The sequence below is a fragment of the Ptychodera flava genome, chromosome 17, assembly GCF_041260155.1.
Source record: "Ptychodera flava strain L36383 chromosome 17, AS_Pfla_20210202, whole genome shotgun sequence".
NCBI lineage: Eukaryota > Metazoa > Hemichordata > Enteropneusta > Ptychoderidae > Ptychodera > Ptychodera flava.
Window position 1 is genome coordinate 35,351,510 of NC_091944.1, and position 21,185 is coordinate 35,372,694.

Sequence of the window (21,185 nt, forward strand, 5' to 3'; positions counted from 1 at the left end):
TTAGAACATGTATTACGCAATTCCATTATTTGTTGAATTTTGCCAAAATTAGTCACATTTTAGGTCTTTTAAATATCTAATTAAATTTTTAAGATTAGCAAATACACAAAATATACTAAATTTAAATAATTACCGTATTATTCAATCTCAGTTGTACGGCTGACAATAGCTGAATGCACGTTTTAAAAATGTAACGATGGATAAGGTTAAAGGTTATGCGCGATACGTCACGTCCAGAAAAAATCCTGAACAGGCGCAACGCCGTAAAGCTGGGGATGGTCTAAATCCTGGATCACACCATGGGAAAAAAAGTGATGCACAATACAGCTTCTTGAGCTGTACATCAGGGCTACGGTATAAAAAGTCATCTACATAAAGCTACCTTGAATATTTCATAAAGTAGTTCGACAAACTTTTACTCAATCTTTCTTGAGGAATCTCGGCTTAAAAGTGTTTTTACCTCCATGAACTTTAAAATGAGCCCCGAACATATTATAGACCGAAAAGCGTTGTAAAAGTTTGGATGCCGAATATCTTTGCGAGAGGCGCATTCAACATAAGTTCATAAAATCATGGAAATGAAAATTACATCATCTTATTTCGTTTCTTCGCCATAGATTCACAGAAAATGCGCCTTTTAGCTTACAAGCCTATTGGCCGTGTGAAATTTCTGGTAGAGGTTGATTTCGTAACAATTTAAGGCATTTGAAGACTGCACTTCGTAGTAAGTGAAAAAGTCACGTTTGAAAAATTCACCAACTTTTGAAAGGATACTTTCTGACCAAATTGTGAATGGTAATAAATTATCCAGATTACGCTCTTCGCCTACGGGCCCCATAGACGTGTAGCATGGTATATACTAGCTCTGCAGAGCTATAAAGTACGGTATATTATACACTTTACTTTACTTTACTTTACTTTACTTTATTGCTCAACAACACACTCAAGGAGTGCGGTAAGGCAAAAATTACAAAACTCCGCAAACACTGGATGAAGCTGCTGCTGGGGGAGGAACTAACGTACAAGAAATAAATTTGGCAAGAGGTAGTTTGTTTTCGTGAGTAAAGATATACATGAACTTTTCTCTATCATTCAAATCATGAAAGCCAGGATTATACAAACTAGTAGATGAAAATAGACTATCTCGATAAGCTCTGTATTTTGGACATTCTATTACAAAGTGAAATTCATCCTCAACTAAAGACTTACAATGCTTGCAGAATCTTTCATTTGCAGGAACTTTTGGAATTGACCTTCTACCCAGTTCTATTTCTAGGTTGTGATCCGAAATTCTTAGTTTTGTCAGCCACCTCTTATAGGTAAAAGATCTTATATCTAGCAAGTAACTTTCAAATTCAAATTTTGTCTTAAATAGTCCGTAAGTTAGGAGCTTATTCCTCTGCATTCCACACTTCCTTGTATCATTATGAATATTTCTCAACCATGTTTGATCATAAGCTTCACATAAACTATCATATACATTATTAACTGTGGAATTGATATTGCAAACACAAGACCATATATCACTCCCACAGTAAGAGTTCAAATGCTTTGTATATAATTAGACCAATCTGAATTCAACCTGGATGTATAAGCAGATCTCAGTAAGATGTCATCTGATAAAACTAATCTATGCCAGTATTTGAGCATGTGCTTTATCACCATAAAGTGAATTGGATATCTACCCAGCTCTTCAACAACACCATCAGACGGTGCATGTTTAGAGACTCCTAGGATAAATCTATAAAAAGATATACTAACATCATTGAGAAAGTTACATTTGTCATTAATTTCATGTCCCCATATTTCACAGCCATATGTCATAATAGGAACAATTAAACTATCAAAGAGTGATAATGCAACTTTTACAGAAAGTGAACCATTTTGAAGGCCCTTACGAAGGCTGAAAAGAGCTTTCATTGCCTTCAATTTAAGATTATGAAAATTACCTTTGAATTTACCATTTGGGGTAATGACAAAACCAAGGTAACAGTACTCTTTCACTAAGTCAAGAGTCACTCCATTGTAAGTGAGTGTAACTCCTTTTACAAGATGATTACTTTTGTTAAACACAATAACTTTCGTCTTCTTTATATTAATAGACAATTTCCATTCACGACAAAAACTATGAAGTTTATCTAAGCAGCTTTGTAAGCCTGTTTCAGATTCTGAAATCAATAAAAGATCATCAGCATACATTAGACAATTGATAAGGAGTTTACCAAGTTTGATAGGACAGTCCTGACTGGAACCATATGTACTGGAAGATCATTTATAAAAATATTAAACAAAGTTGGACTTAAGTTACACCTTTGCTTAACTCCTAAATTGGAGTCAAATTCTTCAGTAAAGAAGTTGTTACTTTTCACACAATACTTAATGTTGTCGTACATGGACTTAATTAAGCTACAAAAATTACCATTAATGCCATATTTCTGTAATTTCCAAAGTAAACCTGTACGCCAAACCCTGTCAAATGCTTTCCGAAAATCTACAAAACAACAATAAAGGTACCTACGACTGGGACTACAGCTTGACTGAGAAAATTTCGCATAGACATGTTGATCGATAGCAGAACGCAAAACAAGAAGATTATCTGCAGTTCTCCTCTTTGCTCTGAAACCAGACTAAAATGGTGAAAGAATACCATTGCTATTAAGAAAGTTTATAAGCCTATTATTCAACACAGAGGTAAACAGTTTTGCAAGGCAACTATTTATAGAAATCCCTCTGTAATTTGACGGATCACATGTATCACCTGATTTGAACACAGGGACCAAATATGCTTTTTTCCAAGCATTAGGAAATGTTCCTGATCTGAGGATGACATTGAATAATGAACACAATGGAGTAAGTATGGAAGAACCACCATATTTTAGCATTTCATTCAAAATACCATCGACACCTGGGATTTCCCTGATTTAATTTACGCAAAGCCTTAAATATTTCTGATTCTCTAAATGTGGAATTAAGAATAAAATTCACATCATATTCATTGGCAGCTTCCATTTTTGTTAATTCAGATATGATACGTTTAGAAACATTATCAGTTTCTTCACAAGAAAAATCACCTAACTGCTTAAAGTGATAAAACCATTCAGCAGGAGAGATAGATGAGTCAATTTTCTTACACACACGACTCCCTGAAATATCCTTCCACAATTTCCAGTAATCATTACGGTCTTCGGAATAAACCCTTTCTAATTTCCGTAATTGACTCTCTCTGAAAGTTGACCGTTTATATTTTAACAATTTTTTGTATGTATTCTTTTTTTAGAGTGAAACATCTCCCTCTAATATGTGGATCATTTGGGTAGCGATTCAACAATTTACAGCAATCTTTAAGATCTTTACGAAGTGAAAAACAAGACTTATCAAACCAAGGCTGAAAAACACGTTTTGATTTCTTCTTTTTCAATTTCGGCGTAACCTTACGTAAACAGCGATCTGAAACTTTGTGAATAATACCTTCAAATACTTTTACAATATTATCACAAGAATGGGAACTATGACACGCAATATTAAAATTTCTAAAGTCTTCTTGAATTGATGAACTTTGCAGAGTATTTAAGAAATCTTGTTTAGCATTATCATTCCACAAATATTTACTTGAACATGGTTTACATTCTACATCAACTGACTGCTTCACAATATTATTTATATTCATAGAAAAACCTATTGGACAATGATCAGAGAAATGTGTAAAAGCATAAACTTTGAAATAATCTATACGGTTCACCAAATTCTTTGTAACAATACCATAATCTACTGTACTAAATCCGTTTCCCTTGTAACAAGTTGGTTTTCCATAAAGATCCCCTGCAGTTCTACCATTTAAAATCTGTAAGCCGTTTTGAATGCAAAGATCAATAAGTTGTCTCCCAAAGGAATTGATATTACAACTACCATTATCCATTGAAATTCTATTGTGTACAGAGTCAGGAATATAATCATTAGGTGTAGGACAGTGATTTATGTTATCATGTTGAATATAATCTTGCAAATTACCTGTCCTGGCATTAAAGTCTCCTACTAACATTATGTCTCCCAAACTAGAAAATTCAAGAATCTCAGAATGAAGAGTTTCAAAATAATCATTATTTACATGCATTACAGACCCTTGTGGAGGTAAATATACACAACACATAAAAACATCACTACTCAATGAGAAAAAATCCTTATCAAGTTTTACCCAGAGCAAGTCAGAAATTTTTGAATTTATCTTATGAATACCTGTCTTAAGGCATGACTTAAATACAACAACAGATCCCCCAGCAGCACGTTTACTACGTTTATGTTGTAAATTTCTATCAGATCGAAAATAACTATAGCTATCTAATGCAAAAGTGTTTGACTTCGAAAGCCACGTTTCTTGAATACACATAATATCAAATTGGTTAACAATTGATAGAAAATCTTCATCATCACATTTTTTTGATAAACCACCTTGGATGTACGTATATACGTATATACGTATATACGTCCATGGCATGGGGAGAGTTGGCGCAGACTCTAGCATAGTCACCTGTGGTCTATTCCACTCTGCGTCTATGTATTTTGCATATGCCTGAGAATCAGGCATATGTACACATGTCTATGAGGCGCATATATAGTCGCAGAGCGGAATAGATCACAGGTGACTGTGACTCGAGTAAGCAATAACTCTCCTTAAATAAAGTGTAAATAAATAAATATATTTGGGAGAAACGAAATTGGCTTATTAAATCTAAAATTACCGTTGGCGGCGCAAGACTGGGGTCGATGCCCCGTTCGGTGTGCAGTTCCGAATGAACTTTACCTGGTGTTGGAACGGAGGATACCGGCAGAGGATGTCCAAAAAAGTCGCCGAACTAGCCAAGGAATGGCACTGGGTACCCGTTATGCCCACAATACTTTGTGGACTAGGGCTTCTTTATACAACCTATTACTTCGTGTTTGTCGCTAAGGTAAGTTTACGCGATACGTTACGATATAGGTTGTGATACTGATACTGCAGTGCAGCAGTGACAGGCAGGCTGTCTGCAGGACTGTACATCGACCCCGACATCGATCGTCGACGGTTTGCCTGGATACGTGTATGGTTGGTATGTGGACCCAACAGGCGCTTCGATCGCTGCTTCGTGAAGCCCCTATGATACAACAAGTAAATAATCATAGCAGGGGCTTCCAGCTGCAGTACAGTAGCTCGAGGTTTTGCCAGTGGGAATATTCCCAGGCAAAACCTCGTACTGCAGCTATTAGGGGCTTCGGGAAGCGACGATCGAAGCGCCTGTGTGTGGACCCGGACGGCAAAACCAGACTTCACATACATTAAAAGAGATGTGATGACAGATATCATAACGATTTGCTGTTCTCATAATATGAATGAAAATTCTGATCGATATCTTTGGTACCGTACTAGCCCTGCGTACGATGCTGTGTGTTCCGCTACAGCTAATCGCCCCGCTCACCACACGGGGCGATTACAAATGTAGCTGTAGCGGAACACACAGCATCGTACGCAGGGCTAGTACCGTACACGTTTCTCCCGATGCAAAGGTCATGGACAGGTGTACTATACTGCTTATATACCGGTATAATGTAACTACCTGTTGTTACAGATCTGCATGGCATGGCTATGTGTTGTAAACTAGCCAGTAACATTCAACACACAGCCCTACCACACACAGCGACAAGTAGCTCTGCATGGCAGGGCTGTTTGTTACCGCGGTACCAGCTAGCGACTATGCCACCCACCACCACACAGCCCAGCCACGCAGACCTCAGTGACCATAGGCGCTGGTGGGCTGGGTAGTCTGCTTGATCGATCGGTTGTCTGCTTGATCCATCAACCAAGCAGGCTACCCATGAGCCCCTGTGTCCGTAATGTACGTACCTGTGCCACAGGCGTTATGTGGACCGGGTAGTTGTTAAAGTGTAGTTTATGCTGTGAGTTTCTGCTACGTACCAACGTTATCGTAGCCTTACCATCGAGGTTTTATTTGAAACAAACTTGTCTGGCCTGCAAATAAACTGCCCATTCTAGTCGAAACATAAACACAAATCTTAAAGTCAGTTAATTACATTGTTCGACGCAAAAGGTTCTCTACTGTCCAAAAAACACTCTCATGCCACGATAAAATGAAAACTTTAGAAGAAATCTGCCATCCATGCGGACAGCATTCCATTATGATAATGAGTTGCATTATTACAACTGTGGACTCCAGAAATGCCGAGTTTGTCAAAACATGGCAGATTTAAAAGTTTTCATTTTATTATGACATGAGAGTTGTTTGGACAGTAGAGAGTCTTCCACATCGAACTAGGTACTGACTGTAGGATTTGTGTTTATTTTTCAACTAGAACGAGCAGTTTTATTTGCAGGCCAGAAAGTCCGTTTCAAACCTTGTGGTAAGGCTACGTATCAGAAAGTCAGAACATAGTATAAACTACACTTTTACAAACTACCTGGTCCACATAACGCCTGTGACCTGTACATACATTCCTGCAGATCTTTCTCCTTTGCATGCAAGTAAAATCTATAAATTTGTCACTATTTTTATAGAATTTCATTCTTTCAGCCTCGTGGTAGAACTAGTGTAGTTTTGTTCCTGCACCAGATACTCTTGAAGCACTGAGGCACGCAACACGTCGCTTTGTGATCGGTACCAATTCACAGTAAACAGAGCCCTCTGTGTACTGTGAATCAGTACTGATTGTGAAGTGACGTTTTGTGTGCCTGTGCTTTAAAGAAGTTGAATTGATAATTTTCACAAAAAATCAGACAACCCTTTGAGGGCAAAAGTCAATTTTTGTCACCATTATAAAATCTATCCAAATCAATTTTTTTTTGCCAAAATTTTGATAAAAAGCTATGGCCAATGATATGTGATGTCTGTTTGGTCTGAAATTATCAAAACACAACAGAAAAATTCATAAAAATTGCTAAAATGTTGCACTAAAATTTTTTGTGGAAAATTACAGCACTCAAAGGTTACTCCAGGTATAAATGTCGATGTCAGTACCTTTTTTACCCTTGGAGTACTTACACTGTACCATATCTGTTAAATTGCAGAAACCACAGCTAATCGGAAAAGATAAAAGATTTTTAAAATTTTTATCCAGACACTGCCCTGCACTATCAGAGAAATACTGGCCACTGTTTTGGTGTTTTGGAGCTAGAGCCAACACCATTGTGAGAGCACTGTTCAAGGGTCACGTTTCAGTGGCATACAGAAGGTAAATTGTTCCAGCTTCCAAGTCAATTCTACTTATTTCTAAAGATTTCCAAGATTCTTTTATGTCCTTATTTCAGATCCATCAAACATGATCTTGGATCAAACTCCAGCATATATCCTTCATGTAGTTAATTGCACATGCATTAATTTCAATTCAGAATTGTACCTTATTGTCAACCCCAGCAACAGTTTTATTTTGGTTGCTTGTCCTTCAACATTCTTAAATTTTACCAGTGCACGGAGCTGATCCATTTTCAAGTGGAGAACAGACATATGGGCAAACATGTCAAGCAAACAGCATACATGGCAGCAGATACATGAATCGTAGCAATCAAAGTCATACTGAGTAGAGTCCCATCCATTTTACCATCACAAGTCATCCATAAAGTTTCACGTACACTATTTACTGCTTTGGTTGTCATCAATTTTGAACATGGCAGCTGTCTATACACATATTCATGAATATGCCTACACTCAATATGTTCACAATATGCTCCTGACGTCAACAAACTTGTTCCAATTTCAGAACTTTTTGTGCAAGCCTGTTTTCGCATGTTTCTATAATTAAGTCTGCAAAACATGGCCATATTGCTACGCACTGAGAGGGTATGCAATCACTTATACTGTTACTGAAAAATGAAACCATCAGAAAGTATTGCATCAGAAACCATTGTTCATGATAATTGTGATTCAGGATATGGCCTGACTGTGCACTGCAATTTATCTGCTGAGAACCTGCCATTCCCTTACTTTACAATACTACACCTGCCCAAATATTTTTGCTTGTAAAACATCATCCAACTTTATCTGCAGACAAATTTCTCATTTATTAAAATATATCTTTCATTCATCTTTACCTAAAATAAACTTCAGCACTAAAAGGAATACCAGGCAAACCATATATATGTGTAATTCTACCATCTCAACTGATCATGCTTTTCCCCATCAGCAAGTATGTTTATTACCAGTATGTAACAAAGAGACTAACCTACAAAGGCTCCTCAAAATAGCAGTAAATCTTGTCTTCATTGTCGGAATTTGTTTCAGAAAATAAAGAGGCTTTAATATTGAAGATTTGGTTAAAATTGAAGCATACTGGGTTTACTGTACACCTGCTTCTGCATTGAAAATTGAAGAAAACTGATGTTGTCAGATCATCCGTTTTTAGTGTGTATGGTCAGAGCTACTTGATATTTACATACACAGGCTGTGCGGTCAAAGGTCAAGTTGCATCCAACAATACCCAAGGTTATTGGACAGGGCATAACTCTCATTGCACTCTGCATCCATTTAAAACCAATTAAGTGGACAGAGACATTCCTCAGGTTGCAAGTATTTAGTCAAACAATGAACAAGGACCTTGGTCTTAGAAGGCTGACATCCTCGGTACAGTCAATATTCAGCCCTAAATGACCAAGTCATTAGTATTACAGCAATTTAATTTTTCACTGGCTGTGAAATTTGTTTATTAAGTCAGAACTATGTCTCTGGTCCATTTCCATCTGTAGATTGAAGTCCTTTATTGGAGGAAACGATATTGTCACTATGAAACTTTAGTGGTTAAGTTCAAAAAGGGTTTAGTTCAACTATGGCTTTTCTCATTATCCACCTGTGAGGGCGCCTCCATTTTCCTGTTTGTTTTCACATAGTGCAGAAGGAAAGGGTTCATTCAGCCCTGTTTAGTGACGAAACCATGATAAAATTTTTTATTCGCATTTAAGAAATTTCTCTAAACATATCACATCATTACTGACTGAGAACACTGGTGCAAAGAAATAGTACCGCTAATAAACTAATCATCAGTGACAATATGAAAAAAATTATCAGCTTTATTCTCCATACATTACAGAATGAAAGACATTAATTTGGTCATTAAGCTGTGTGTATTTTTTCCTTTACAAATTTCACTTTTTGCTAGATGTTGATAAGTTGCTTTCCAGAAGTCCATGACAACAAGGTTTCAAGCTTAAGTCCAACACAAGAAGAGTTCTCAAAATTCATGAGAAATCACAGTTTCAGCGATTTTGCACAGTACTTGGTCCTTACAGTACCTCTTTCTCTGTCTTCACTCTTCTCTCAAATAATTTCAATCACTTGTAGAGTAATTGTTGTGTAATTTGCAGGGAGAGAATTGAGACCCACGATGGCGGTGAAATATGTTTGGACTGGATGGACAATGATGACAGTGAAAGGGATGATGACAGTGGTAGAAGACCAACGGTCATTCTTCTTCCAGGATTAACTGGTATGTACTTGTATGATGTGGGGCACTCATGATAGTAGTACATTGTAGTATATTGTGATACAGCAAAGGTTACACACCGATGTATCTGGAAATTTGAATGGATAAGTCAGACATAGACATAATGAGATAAACCCTGGCACTCATAGCAAGACCCTCACAGAAAATATTACCTATACTGGTTCATGCATAGGCAGTCAAGGGGTCCCCCCTTTACTGTCTGTGGTTCATGTTTGGTCATGCTACTTGTAGTGTGTGAATTTTCCTGACATGGTTTTGTAATGTTGACCAAAATAATGCTGTCTGGTCAATTTTTTCTCCTTCAATGGTACATTTGTTAAATTTGTACATCTCAAGTCTCTTGTGATGAAAATGAACCGCAGCACATTTTGTTGCCATTTTATTTTGAATTTGAGTTTTATGTTTGCATCCAGTGGTAACTCTGACCCATGAAAGATTCAAGTTTAATGTTTAGAACTATATATGTAAGAGATTTTATGTGACTTTGGAAACACTGACACTTTCTGCCATGCAGTGTGCCCTCTTTGTTTTTTTTTAGTCAAAGGGACAGAAATTAAAATTTTGTGAGTCAATCACAGACTTGCATGGCACAATATGAAAATTTCAAGACAGCTTGAGAATTCTCATCTCCCAAAGAATCCATTGACCTCAGCCATAACTGTGTACTATAATTCATGTAACGTGGCCTAGAAGGCCAGAGTATATGTACATTGCATGAATGATGTAATGTACAATGGCAGCTCAACACAGTACTGCAAAGTCATATGCAGTTCTGTAAATAAGTCATCAGTGTGCTGTGTTTACATAGGAGTACTTCCATGGTCATACTATCTATTTTAGATATAGTGTCATCTATCATCACATAATTTTTCAACTCCTAATATTCTTGTGCAAAGGAAGCTAGCTAAACCACAGTGAAAACAACATACACTGACCAATCAGTCAAATATCAAATGGTGAGACAGGCCTTGTTGCCATGACACTTCAACAATGCCTTATACATTTATTTTTTGATCAGGAACACCTGGAAATAATATTGATTTAGATTATGAATCCACTAAATGGTTTTTTTTTTCATTTGCAGATGTTTTGCATTGTCTCAGGGATACATCAATGCATTTGTATTTTCCAAGTGTCTCAAAGCCTTCACTTGTATCATTTCACATCAAATTGGCTTGATGCATTTTCCCTTTCTTCATGTTCAGTGTTTTCAAAGGAATGTCACATAAGGCCAATTGCAGCTTGCAAGATTAGCAATTGTTGGGATTAGAAGCAAAGATGTTCACTGTTTATTTTTTCAAGAATAAAGATGAAATTTGCAGATAGAGACCATTCTAAACGTCAGAGCACTGATCCTGTAGACCTGCCCATCTGATACTTTCACTTTCTGTGTATTTCCATCAACCCTATATTTGAGAAACACTCACAATTAGTCCTAGTGTACAACGTACCCTGATTGTATGTTTTTCTTGTTGATTTCATTATGAACTACAATGTTACTCCAATTATGGTTTTCCCAAATAAGTATTTAAATAGACTAACAATATGAATAGGATAATTTGAGAATAGTTTCTGTTATCTGCAATATTCATTGTAGGTGACAGCCAGGATAATTATATGCTACACATCGTTGAAGGTATCAGACGCCTTGGATACCGTGCAGTGGTGTTCAATTATAGAGGCAATGGTGGCGCTGAGCTCAAGGTGAACGGACATATCATGATTGTCAGTGACATTTGTCAGGAAGACATATACACAGATGTACTTGATAGTTCCCTAGCTACTAGCTAATATTGTGTCTTTAATCAAATGCCCACCATTGGTACACCACTGGTGTTGTGAATGGCCTTATTGATAATTCACAATTGCCCATACAGATGAATTTCTCCTAATACCGGTACCTATAGCATTTCTACAGGAAATATTTCCTCAAAACAAATTTATAGAGTTATTACATGAATATATAAGTATTTTAAAAAGTATATAAACATATACACTCATTATCGTAAGGTAGACAGGCGCAAAAAAATGGAAACTAAAATGTGTTTATGTCACAAAAATGATGACATTTTTGTGGCATTGTCCTATGTATATATACCGTAAAAACCCGATCAATTCGACCACCCTATTAATTCGACCACCCTATTTTATGGTTTTCAAAGTTACCGATTAAAAGTTATGCAAAGGAGTTTACAGTAATATATTGAAGAATTACAGTGTGTAAACTCAATGAACAGGTACCGGTAGATGATAGACATACAGAAATGAACTGGCATAGACATGAATAGAAGCAGTGTTGTGTTAGTCATTAATGCAGTCCTTTGACAAAATAAGATATATCACATATATACAGTGCTCAACTAAAGAGGTGCCATTCTGGGACAGAAATTACACAAATGTTCTTTTTCTAGTGTTCTGATGCCAAGAATGAGAAGTTCTGTTGAAAAATATTGTTTGTTTCTTCCTTATAGACACCAAGGACATACTGTGCAGCTAACACCGATGACCTTCAGTTTGTTGTTGATCATGTCAAAGGCCATTATCCAGACAGTCCACTTATCGGTGTCGGTTTGTCATTAGGAGGGTAAGGTTCAAGATTTAACTTATGTGTGTGTACCTCTGATGTGAGATATGACAGCTTGTATGTGTAAAATCTTCTAGCTCAAAAAGAGCCGTTTCTCGCCAGTGCTGCATCACTTGAAAGCCTTTGTCTTGACCTGTTTTCTACCGTTTCTGTTGAGCAGAGATTTACAATGGAGAAAATGAAGTATATAAGTAAAAATATGGTGTGCTTTACAAAAATTATCTCTTTTCCCAGTATTTAAATAACTAGAATTTAAAAAACATTTAAAATTTACTGTTGACGATATGTTTAGAAAGCAGATTGAATGACCGTTTTTTTGAATGAATAAAAATTTTAAAATGCATGTCTTTGCTCGATCACAGTCCCTCTATCCACCGGTGGATAGAGGGACAGTGGCTCCATAAAAGAAGGATTCAAAGTCTTTTTTGGCTCATATTAGCAAATTATTTACAACAAACAGAAGCAGTCTACCATATTTGTATAAGATGTAAATTGGTACCAAATTTGAAAAAATGCATTAGTCATGTAAATGTCTGATATATCTTGCACTGTAAACTGATCTATGCTCTGTCATGACTTTTTGACCTTTTTCAGAATGATATTATTTCACTATGTTGCAAATAGTGGGAAAGACTGTAAGCTGCAAGCGGCCATGGTCATCTCAACTGTATGGAATGTCTTTAAAACGACAGAGTCGTTAGAATCACCCATGAATTATTTAGTTTTCAACTTGTTCCTCACAAGTTCATTAAACAAGCTTATCCAAAAGTAAGTCAGTTTAATAGTATCTACCTGGGTTCTGCAATCAGTTATTCGCTGTCTAGTCCGTGAGGTCATTCAAGCCAACCTAAGAATCCAACAATTTCTTCCAAAAGACACATCTAATCCTAAGCTAATCAATTAACCTTTATTTCTAAAAAATCACCCATTTCTATAAAAATCAAAATAGTCAGATCAATTATCTGCTTTGACTGGGCAGTGACTCTACCCACCCCAACATTCAAAATGAGTTTCAATTTAAAAGCCTGGAGATATAACCTTTGAAGACTTTTTTCACTATTTTTTGTTTTTATTGTCAACTATACATTTTCTTATCCCCTCCCAAAAGTAAGTTGATATACACAGTATTCAGCTTGTCATCTCAGCCTGTTTGTGTGTAAACTGCATTGTTATTGCTAGTTAGTGAATTCAAGTCTGGACTAGAATTCAAATGTAAACAATAACAGCACATTCTACACTTATAGACACTGTTGTGGCAAGCTAAACACTATGCTTTGAGGAACAGAACAAGAACATGCAATTGACATAAAAAACAGAAGTAATGAAAAAATCATCAAAAAGTACAGCTACTAGCCCTGTAACCCTTATCCTGCCAGGTTCATATATGTCACCATCAGGTCAAGTTGGTTTGAACTAAATGAGGCATAACGTGTCCTACATGTTTGTATTTTAACAAAACATGAATATTTGAAGGCTCCTGGATACTTAGATACTGTAAATATGATTTTTACTGACCAAACCTACTCCAACATACAATGCCAAGAAGGTGAAAATGTTACAGACTTGGCTCAATACTGCTGTTTACTGACTTGGAACATGGGGAAGTGATACTGTCTGGCAGGATTACGGTTGATAATGGTGTTTTCTTTCAGACACAGAAACATGTTTGAGGATCTGTTGGATGTCGATCACGCAATGCAGGTAAGAATTCCCTCCGTCACATCATCTGCAAATTTCAAATGAAATGTGAATTTTAAACTCTAATGCAACCAGTCCTATAGTCATCAGCATTCTGAAACATTAAAGTTAAACAGATATAAGAAAGATATTTATTTACCACAACTTTACAATATTGCAATACGCATGAAATAAATGTAAATACAAAGGTCATTGAAGTTAGACGCCAAAGGTAGTTAACATTAACTAATCTATAGCCTTAACTCTAATAAATACATGTACTAAGTATACAAGTGACTGCAAATTTGAAAAATTAGACGTATAACACAGGTGACTCCAACTCTACAGCAAATAAGAAACATTCAAATACCGTCTACAATATAGAATGAAACATTCTTTAAATTGAACAGTAGATAATCCCTATACAAATACCAAGGTATTACCATTATTGAGAAATTTTTGCTTTGGAAATAGCAACCTTCCATGTGAGCCTTCAGAATCCGTGCAGTGTAAATTGATACATTTCCTTTGATTGATTCTTTCTCCTGAGTGATTTGGTACAGTCTGTCATTTTTCAGGTCTTTTTTGAAACATTTATTGAAGAATATTTTTATTGGATTATTTCAGTCTCGCTCCATCAGGGATTTTGATGAGAGGGTGACAGCTAAGATATTTGGTTATGATAGTGTTGAGCAGTACTACTCCGATGCCTCAATGGACAACAAGTTAGATGCGATAAGAATTCCTGTCCTCTGTCTGACAGCTGCTGATGATCCATTTTCACCAATGGACGGTGAGTTTCTCTCAGTTCTTACTTTGTGAAAATCATACAAAAACAGACTACACACAATCACTTCAGGAGGATTGCACACAAAAATTACATGTTCTTATTTTCAAATTTTTCAAACAGATAAAAATGCTGTCATCATTGTGAAAAAGTCAAAGGTCAATAGGTTGTAAATTTTACAGGAATTTTTCCTATATTTTACTTCTGTTTGTTCAACCCAGTTACTTGTTCTATTCCATAATTGTCAAAATGCAGACTGTAAATTATTAACACAACATATACTGCATGCTGTGTGTGTAATATGAAATATTAAATTTGACCATAGAATTTATTTCAGACTGCATTACATTATACATTAAAACTGCATATCGTACATAATGTGTTGTGCTGGTTAGTAAAGTTTTGTATAATAACATAATTTGTGGAAAAAAAAACAATCTATTTGTCTTGTTTGTAGAATGAAAATGAAAATTATGATGTGATGAAAATTATTTATTTAAACCAGCACCCCAGTTCCCTGTATACAGGTCCAACTTTAACATAGAAAACGATGGATTTGGGACAAACCATGGTGGTGAAAGGGTTAAACCAGCAAGCACAGCTGTTTCTGTCTGAGTGTGGCAACCAGCGAAGCATAGGAAAGCGTCTTGTTTACAAAGTGTACTTCAAAGCAGAATGCACAACAGGGGCACAAATTCAGAATCTCAAATTTTCATAATGCTTTTCTGGTCTATTGCATTGGTTGACTCATTTTGAAGCTTGTGGAGTAAAGGAAATGTTTTACCATTTTGTTTTTGTGAAAATTAAAAATTTGACTTTGAATCTCAAAATGATTGTAAATATAGTCAGCAATTTGTTTCTCTATCACCCATAGTTTTATTCAGGATATTGAAAGAATATGACTCAAAGTTTCTCAATAGCTTAAGTTTATCAATTGCAAGACACTTATTCCCTTGTAGTTCACAAAGGAAGTACAACATAACCAACCAATTTAATCTAGTCTTATTTTAAGTTGTCTCTATGATGCAACACATTCAGCTTGAATACTTCTAGAACACAATTTTGAATAAACTTAATGTCAATTTAAATCATGATGATTTTAAATCTTTTCAAAATAGTGACACTGATCAATGTCATATACCTGCATTAACCGCTAACTAACTTCTCCTTCAGCATTACCACTAGGAGCAGCGCAACAACACCCATATATTGTGTTTGCAGTGACATCACATGGTGGCCATATTGGATTTTGTGAAGGCTTGTTGCCAAGGAAAAGGACCTACATGGATCGAGTGTTGTTCCAATTTGTGGATGCAGTTTTCAAGTATGGTAACAAAGAATTAAAGGAGAAGAATTTGTAACAGCAAATTCAAACAGCATTCTCAAACAGATTGAAGAACAGAATAATTTCAAACTGTGCAGGACAAGTGTAATAATTTTAAAATGCGTTAATAGCTTACATATTTCAGGGTACATTTGAAAGTTGATAATGCAAGCTTTTGATATAAAACCATGACAGCATTTTACTTCTTTGATTTGTTTGTGTGCCCTTTTCTATCGCTGTATAAATAAATTTAAACCACTGATTTCAATGATTTTGTCTAAACCAATTGCTTCCTACAATAAGATTGGACCTACAAATATGTATTGAGCTTTGAGGGTCGCAATATAAAGAACTGTAAAAATGCTAGGGGGACAGCCAATAAGCACAATAAAGTTTTAAATGAAGAGTCAGGCATAATTTGAGAATTCGTTTCCAAGCCCGGTTTTAAGCTCTCAGTTTTATCACAATAAGGTGAATAACCAAAGTTGTACAAGGACAGATTTATTAAACAACTTTTATTTCTGCCAGTGTTTTACTCATAATTTTTACAATAAGATGTGTTGATGGTTGAAGTGATTCCCATCCATTTGTCAGTGTAAAGCATAGCAATAGAGTTTAAGCAGTCCTTACTGTAGAGAAGAGCAGTGTTTTTGTTAACACCACGCTTCAGCCAAAAAGAATGGTAATTGTAGTTATCATCCAAGGTCTCTTCTAAGCGTTTCATAACATACAGACAAAAACTATCTAATTATCAATGATAATTATGTTACCTGTTTATAGCTATTGGCATAAACAGGTTAAAAATAACGAGGCAACACATTTTTGGGGTTCTTGGAATCCAACATGACAACCAGAAAACAGGAATGGTTATGTGTACATTGTAGTGATAATTCTGATATTGGCAGAAAGATGGGTTTACTCTTCTGAATTGTACATTGTGTTGACATTTGCTGCATCGCTTCGCAAACTCTTTGTTTTTTACATGTAATGTTTTGCCAACAAACATAAAAAAGGTCTGACATGGTTTACGTAGATTGACTGGTGCAGGGATAACAACTCTTTTCATTTGTTGACCTACGGTCTTTGTGGAGTGACCATGTTTTTGGAGTGACCGTGGTTGACCCTATTGAAACAATTATTGCCTTCTGCTCTGATCCAAAACTACTGTTTCAGTTAAGATGAAAATCCGAATAAATTCTTCTACAAAATGTTTGTAATTGAAGAACAACGATTCAAACAACAGTCTCAGTATTATTAGTCTAGTTAAAATCTGTCACAAATGCTGGCAGGTGACCTTGGCCAGATTGTAGGAATTTTTGAAGACATTACTGTGTGTTGATGTGGATTTTTGCTCCCATCCTCTTGAAAGGTTGCAAGTGTGTAAATAAGATACTGCGTATTAAATCTATGAAAAGAATCTCCAACAATAAAATTTTACTACCAGTACTTTCACCATAAGATGCATCTCAGTGTGTTTATTTTAGGTTTAATTTCATTTGACTATGTCAATATACCGCACCACTATTATTATTGACATTAAAATGTCAAATGTCTCATGTTTAAACAGACAGTAAAGTGAAATACTGCTCTAACACTGTCAATCTAGGGTAGTGATATTGTTTTCCTGCATGCTCAGGGCCTTTGTTCAGTGTTTATGTCAACAAAAGACAGAAATTCATTATAAAATATCAAACATTACAGAGACTGTACTAAAGAACAAACACTGAAGGACAGCAACTGTAAAATGTGACTTGTTAAGGTAGTATGCACCTCGAAAGTGAAAGATTTAAACTTTTGCTCAAACTTTCCTAAATGAAACTTTCAATCATTTGTACTGAATAAATAATAAAAATCTTGGGTCACCGTGCAAAATTTGGTATTAGACAGACAAATTCCCAAAACTTACTGATATTTGAAATTCAAAATTGCCAACACCCCTGTGTTAACTCTATAGAGAAAAATAAAATTTGATTTTCGAAAAATAAAGACAGTCAGAACAAAAATTGACAAATATTCATTTTGAGACCACATATAATATTGATTATCTACACTAGCGATCAACATCAACGGTTTTCCTGTACAACAACACCATGTACAATAGATTGCTCCTTCCGGTAGAATGCACCTCAAGGACAGATATTCAGACTCAAATTTTTAAAAATACTTTTCTGATTCACCACACCGGGTTAGCTCATTTTGAAAGTCTTGGAGTAAATAGAGTTGTCATCGTCTTATTCCGATGGAAATCTTTTTTTTCCATAGAGTTAATACAGAAATGGCAGCCATTTTGAATTTCAAATACTGGTAAATTTATCTTAATTTGTTTCCAAGGTATCACAATTTGCGTTGTGATCCCTGATTTTTATTCTTGATTTTGAAAGAGGGTGGTTGAGTTTTCTTCAGGAAAGTTTGAGAGAAAGTATATCTTTCAGTTTTGAGACACATACAACCTTAAAACAAAAAGTTGAAATATATTCGATCCGAATTTTCAAGTACAGTCAGACTACACTGTCGGAGAATTCACGGAAAACACGCCCAGATATCCGAACACATAACTGTCAACAAGTACCTACCCCTAAAAAAATAATACATGTTTTGTTATTCATTTTGCTGCATACTGTTTGTATGATACATCCAGCTACTGTCACTGATCTCGGCAAACCAACACTCCTAAATTATTTCTGTCTGTCAATCCTGCTGAAAAGTGTAGTTTTATCTGCAAGCATAATATTTACCAAGGCAGGCAGGGAGGGAAGCAGGCAAATATTTCCTACTCTGCTTTTGTACCAGTATTATTTCTGCATGTAGATTAATATTTTCCTAGTTTCATTTGTATATTGATGTAGATGAGTAGTTATTTAAATTATTTTGCTGATCAAGTATCATGGTGAATGACAATCATGCCATAAGCCGTGCAGACTTTCCGTTTATGAGATGTTCGCATGAATCATAACACTCTGAGGCAGGAATTAGTGCTGCAAAATTTTAGAAAGTTTACCCAGCACCGTCAATGCTTGTTTCAAGTCTTGATCATTCTATATCCAGCCATCGTCCTGCTGGATGTCACTATCAATGCACATGTATTGCTTATGAATACGTAATATTACCCAGAACGCTCTTTCATTTGTACAATTGAAGATTGCCCGACAAATTGTTTTTTCCTTTTCCACATATCAAGAAGAATGTTAAAGGCGGAGCCTCCCTTTAAAAGGATGCGACGCTATGGCGGCGTCCATCGTGTAAGTGGACACCAAACAGGCAACACGCGGGCAGACGCTCCAGAAAATGCCACCTTTCAGTTTTCTCCGGCCACAAAAACGCAGACAGACTGCCAAGCGGTGAGCGCAAAGCTGCTACCGATCGAACTCTGTGGTTATATTCAGATTCTAACGCGAGTGGAAAACAATTTTTTAGGAAATTCGAGCGTTTGTGGTGGGGAATCAAAGGCCGTTGGCGATTTGAACCAACCGTCAATCAAACGCTTGTATAAACTCTGTTTGCTGTTTAGCAAAAGGTGACAAAAGGTTAAGATCAGTTTCTGTAATTAATGTTATACAAATCAAACATCGTACTGGCCAAGTGTTTGACTGGGAGGAGAACTCCACTAATGCGAGAACCTGGGATTGAAAATTGCGGTGTAAATAATTATGGAATTATATCTTATAAAGTAAGGTTTGTTGAAATATTCTTTTATAAGTTTCAAAGATACCGTAACTGCAATTTTTGCCAACTATTTCAGTGTCCATTACTTCAGGCACATTGATATATAAAGTATTCAGTTTTGTCAACTCAACCTGTACATGTATAACCTGCATTGTTATTTTTGATAAGTGAATTTTGGTCTGGACTCAATTCAACTGTGAACAATAACAGTGTATTCTACACATACAGACGCTGTGTTGACAGAGATAAATTGTAGTCGTTCCAACATATTTTAGGGAATAGAACAAGAGCCTACAATTGTTGTACAATTGCTAACTTCGCTCTCAGTCTATCATTTTGCCAAGTCATTCAAGACGTCAATTAAAACTGTTCGCAGAAAAGTACCTATCAGAATTTATAAAATATAGTCGATAAAATTTATCTATCAGATGAGAGACATGCCGTACCTCACTTATCTTAGGAAACGTAAATGGTATTAACCGTGATGACTCATGGGATATCTCCAGTACTTCAGTGGTGATTTAGTGCTGCATGACAAATAGTCTGTGTGCTAGAAGGAGTCTACGTGTACCCCACCCCAGAGGATAATAAACCTGTATCTTTTAGAAGTCTTGGGATCCCTAGAATACGAAATGGAATTTTAACAGAAAAATATAGGGATGCAATAGATGTTACAGTCATGTTTTGAAGGGTACCGCAAAATCACGATTTTGCGACCCACATGCAATTTTGTCAAACCTGTCTTCTTGTAAGTCATCCATAATATGGCTTATTTTGTATCATTAGAATGGCTATTCATTTCTCTTTGAGATGACACATTGTAATATGCAATATCTTGTATAGTTTTCATGGAATATGACCAAAACTTACCTCATATCCCAAAGTTTTACATCACAAATTACAGCTAATCTCAAATTCTACCAATATTTTTGGCTAGACATAATAAAAAGGCAATGCTTTGTATAAAATATGTCTTATTTGGTACTAGGACATGTCAGAAGTATGAAATAGATTTTTAACAGAAAAAAGATTGGGATTCTACAGCTGTAACAGTTATATTTTGAAGAGTACCGCAAAATCTCACTATTGCCAACTCTCATGCATTTTTGTTAAATCTGTCTTATTATCAGTCGTCTGCTGAGCTTATTTTTTAACATAACCTAGTTTGTTTGGTATCAATAGAAATTTTATTTATTAGTCTTTAAAATGACATACAGTAATGACAGTACTTTTGATATAAATTTTGGGATATGGGGTAAGTTTTGGTCATTTTTCATGAAAACTGTACAAGATAATGTACATTACAATATGTCATCTTAAAGAGAAATTAATTGCCTTTTTAATGATACCAAATAAGCCAGGTTATGTTACAAAATAATTTCAGCAGATGACTTACAAGAAGACAGATTTGACAAAAATGAAAGTGAGTTGCAAAATCGTTATTTTTGCGGTACTCTTCAAAACATGACCGTAACAGCCATAGCATCCTTATACTTTTTCTGTTAAAATTATATTTCGTATTCTAGGGATCCCAAGGCTTCTGAAAAATACAGGTTTGTTATCCTGTTGGGGAGGGGTGCACGTAGACCCCCTCTAGCCCACGGCCTAAAACTTATCCACTCATGCTACGCAGGTTTGCGAGGCGTATATGGTCCAAGATATATATTAAA

The 21,185-nt window shown here is 35.8% G+C and overlaps 1 protein-coding gene across 1 annotated transcript; it reads left to right on the forward strand.

The window, feature by feature from the left end:
* The first annotated feature begins 4,749 nt into the window (after positions 1-4,749).
* Positions 4,750-17,310, forward strand: LOC139116168 (phospholipase ABHD3-like). Its single transcript, XM_070678715.1, has 9 exons — positions 4,750-4,946; positions 7,055-7,218; positions 9,341-9,462; positions 11,078-11,184; positions 11,952-12,064; positions 12,659-12,832; positions 13,717-13,765; positions 14,369-14,534; positions 15,702-17,310. The coding sequence occupies exons 1-9, from the start codon at positions 4,788-4,790 to the stop codon at positions 15,887-15,889; spliced, it is 1,242 nt and encodes a 413-aa protein (XP_070534816.1). The 5' UTR covers positions 4,750-4,787; the 3' UTR covers positions 15,890-17,310.
* Positions 17,311-21,185: the final 3,875 nt, after the last annotated feature.

What these genes read in the sequence shown, in the direction of transcription:
- LOC139116168 (XM_070678715.1), top strand. Translation starts at nt 4,788, where the DNA reads ATGAACTTTACCTGGTGTTGGAACGGAGGATACCGGCAGAGGATGTCC. An exon ending in GTTTCAGTGGCATACAGAAG is followed by an intron (nt 7,219 to 9,340) that starts GTAAATTGTTCC and finishes TGTAATTTGCAG; the next exon opens with GGAGAGAATTGAGACCCACG. An exon ending in TCTTCTTCCAGGATTAACTG is followed by an intron (nt 9,463 to 11,077) that starts GTATGTACTTGT and finishes TATTCATTGTAG; the next exon opens with GTGACAGCCAGGATAATTAT.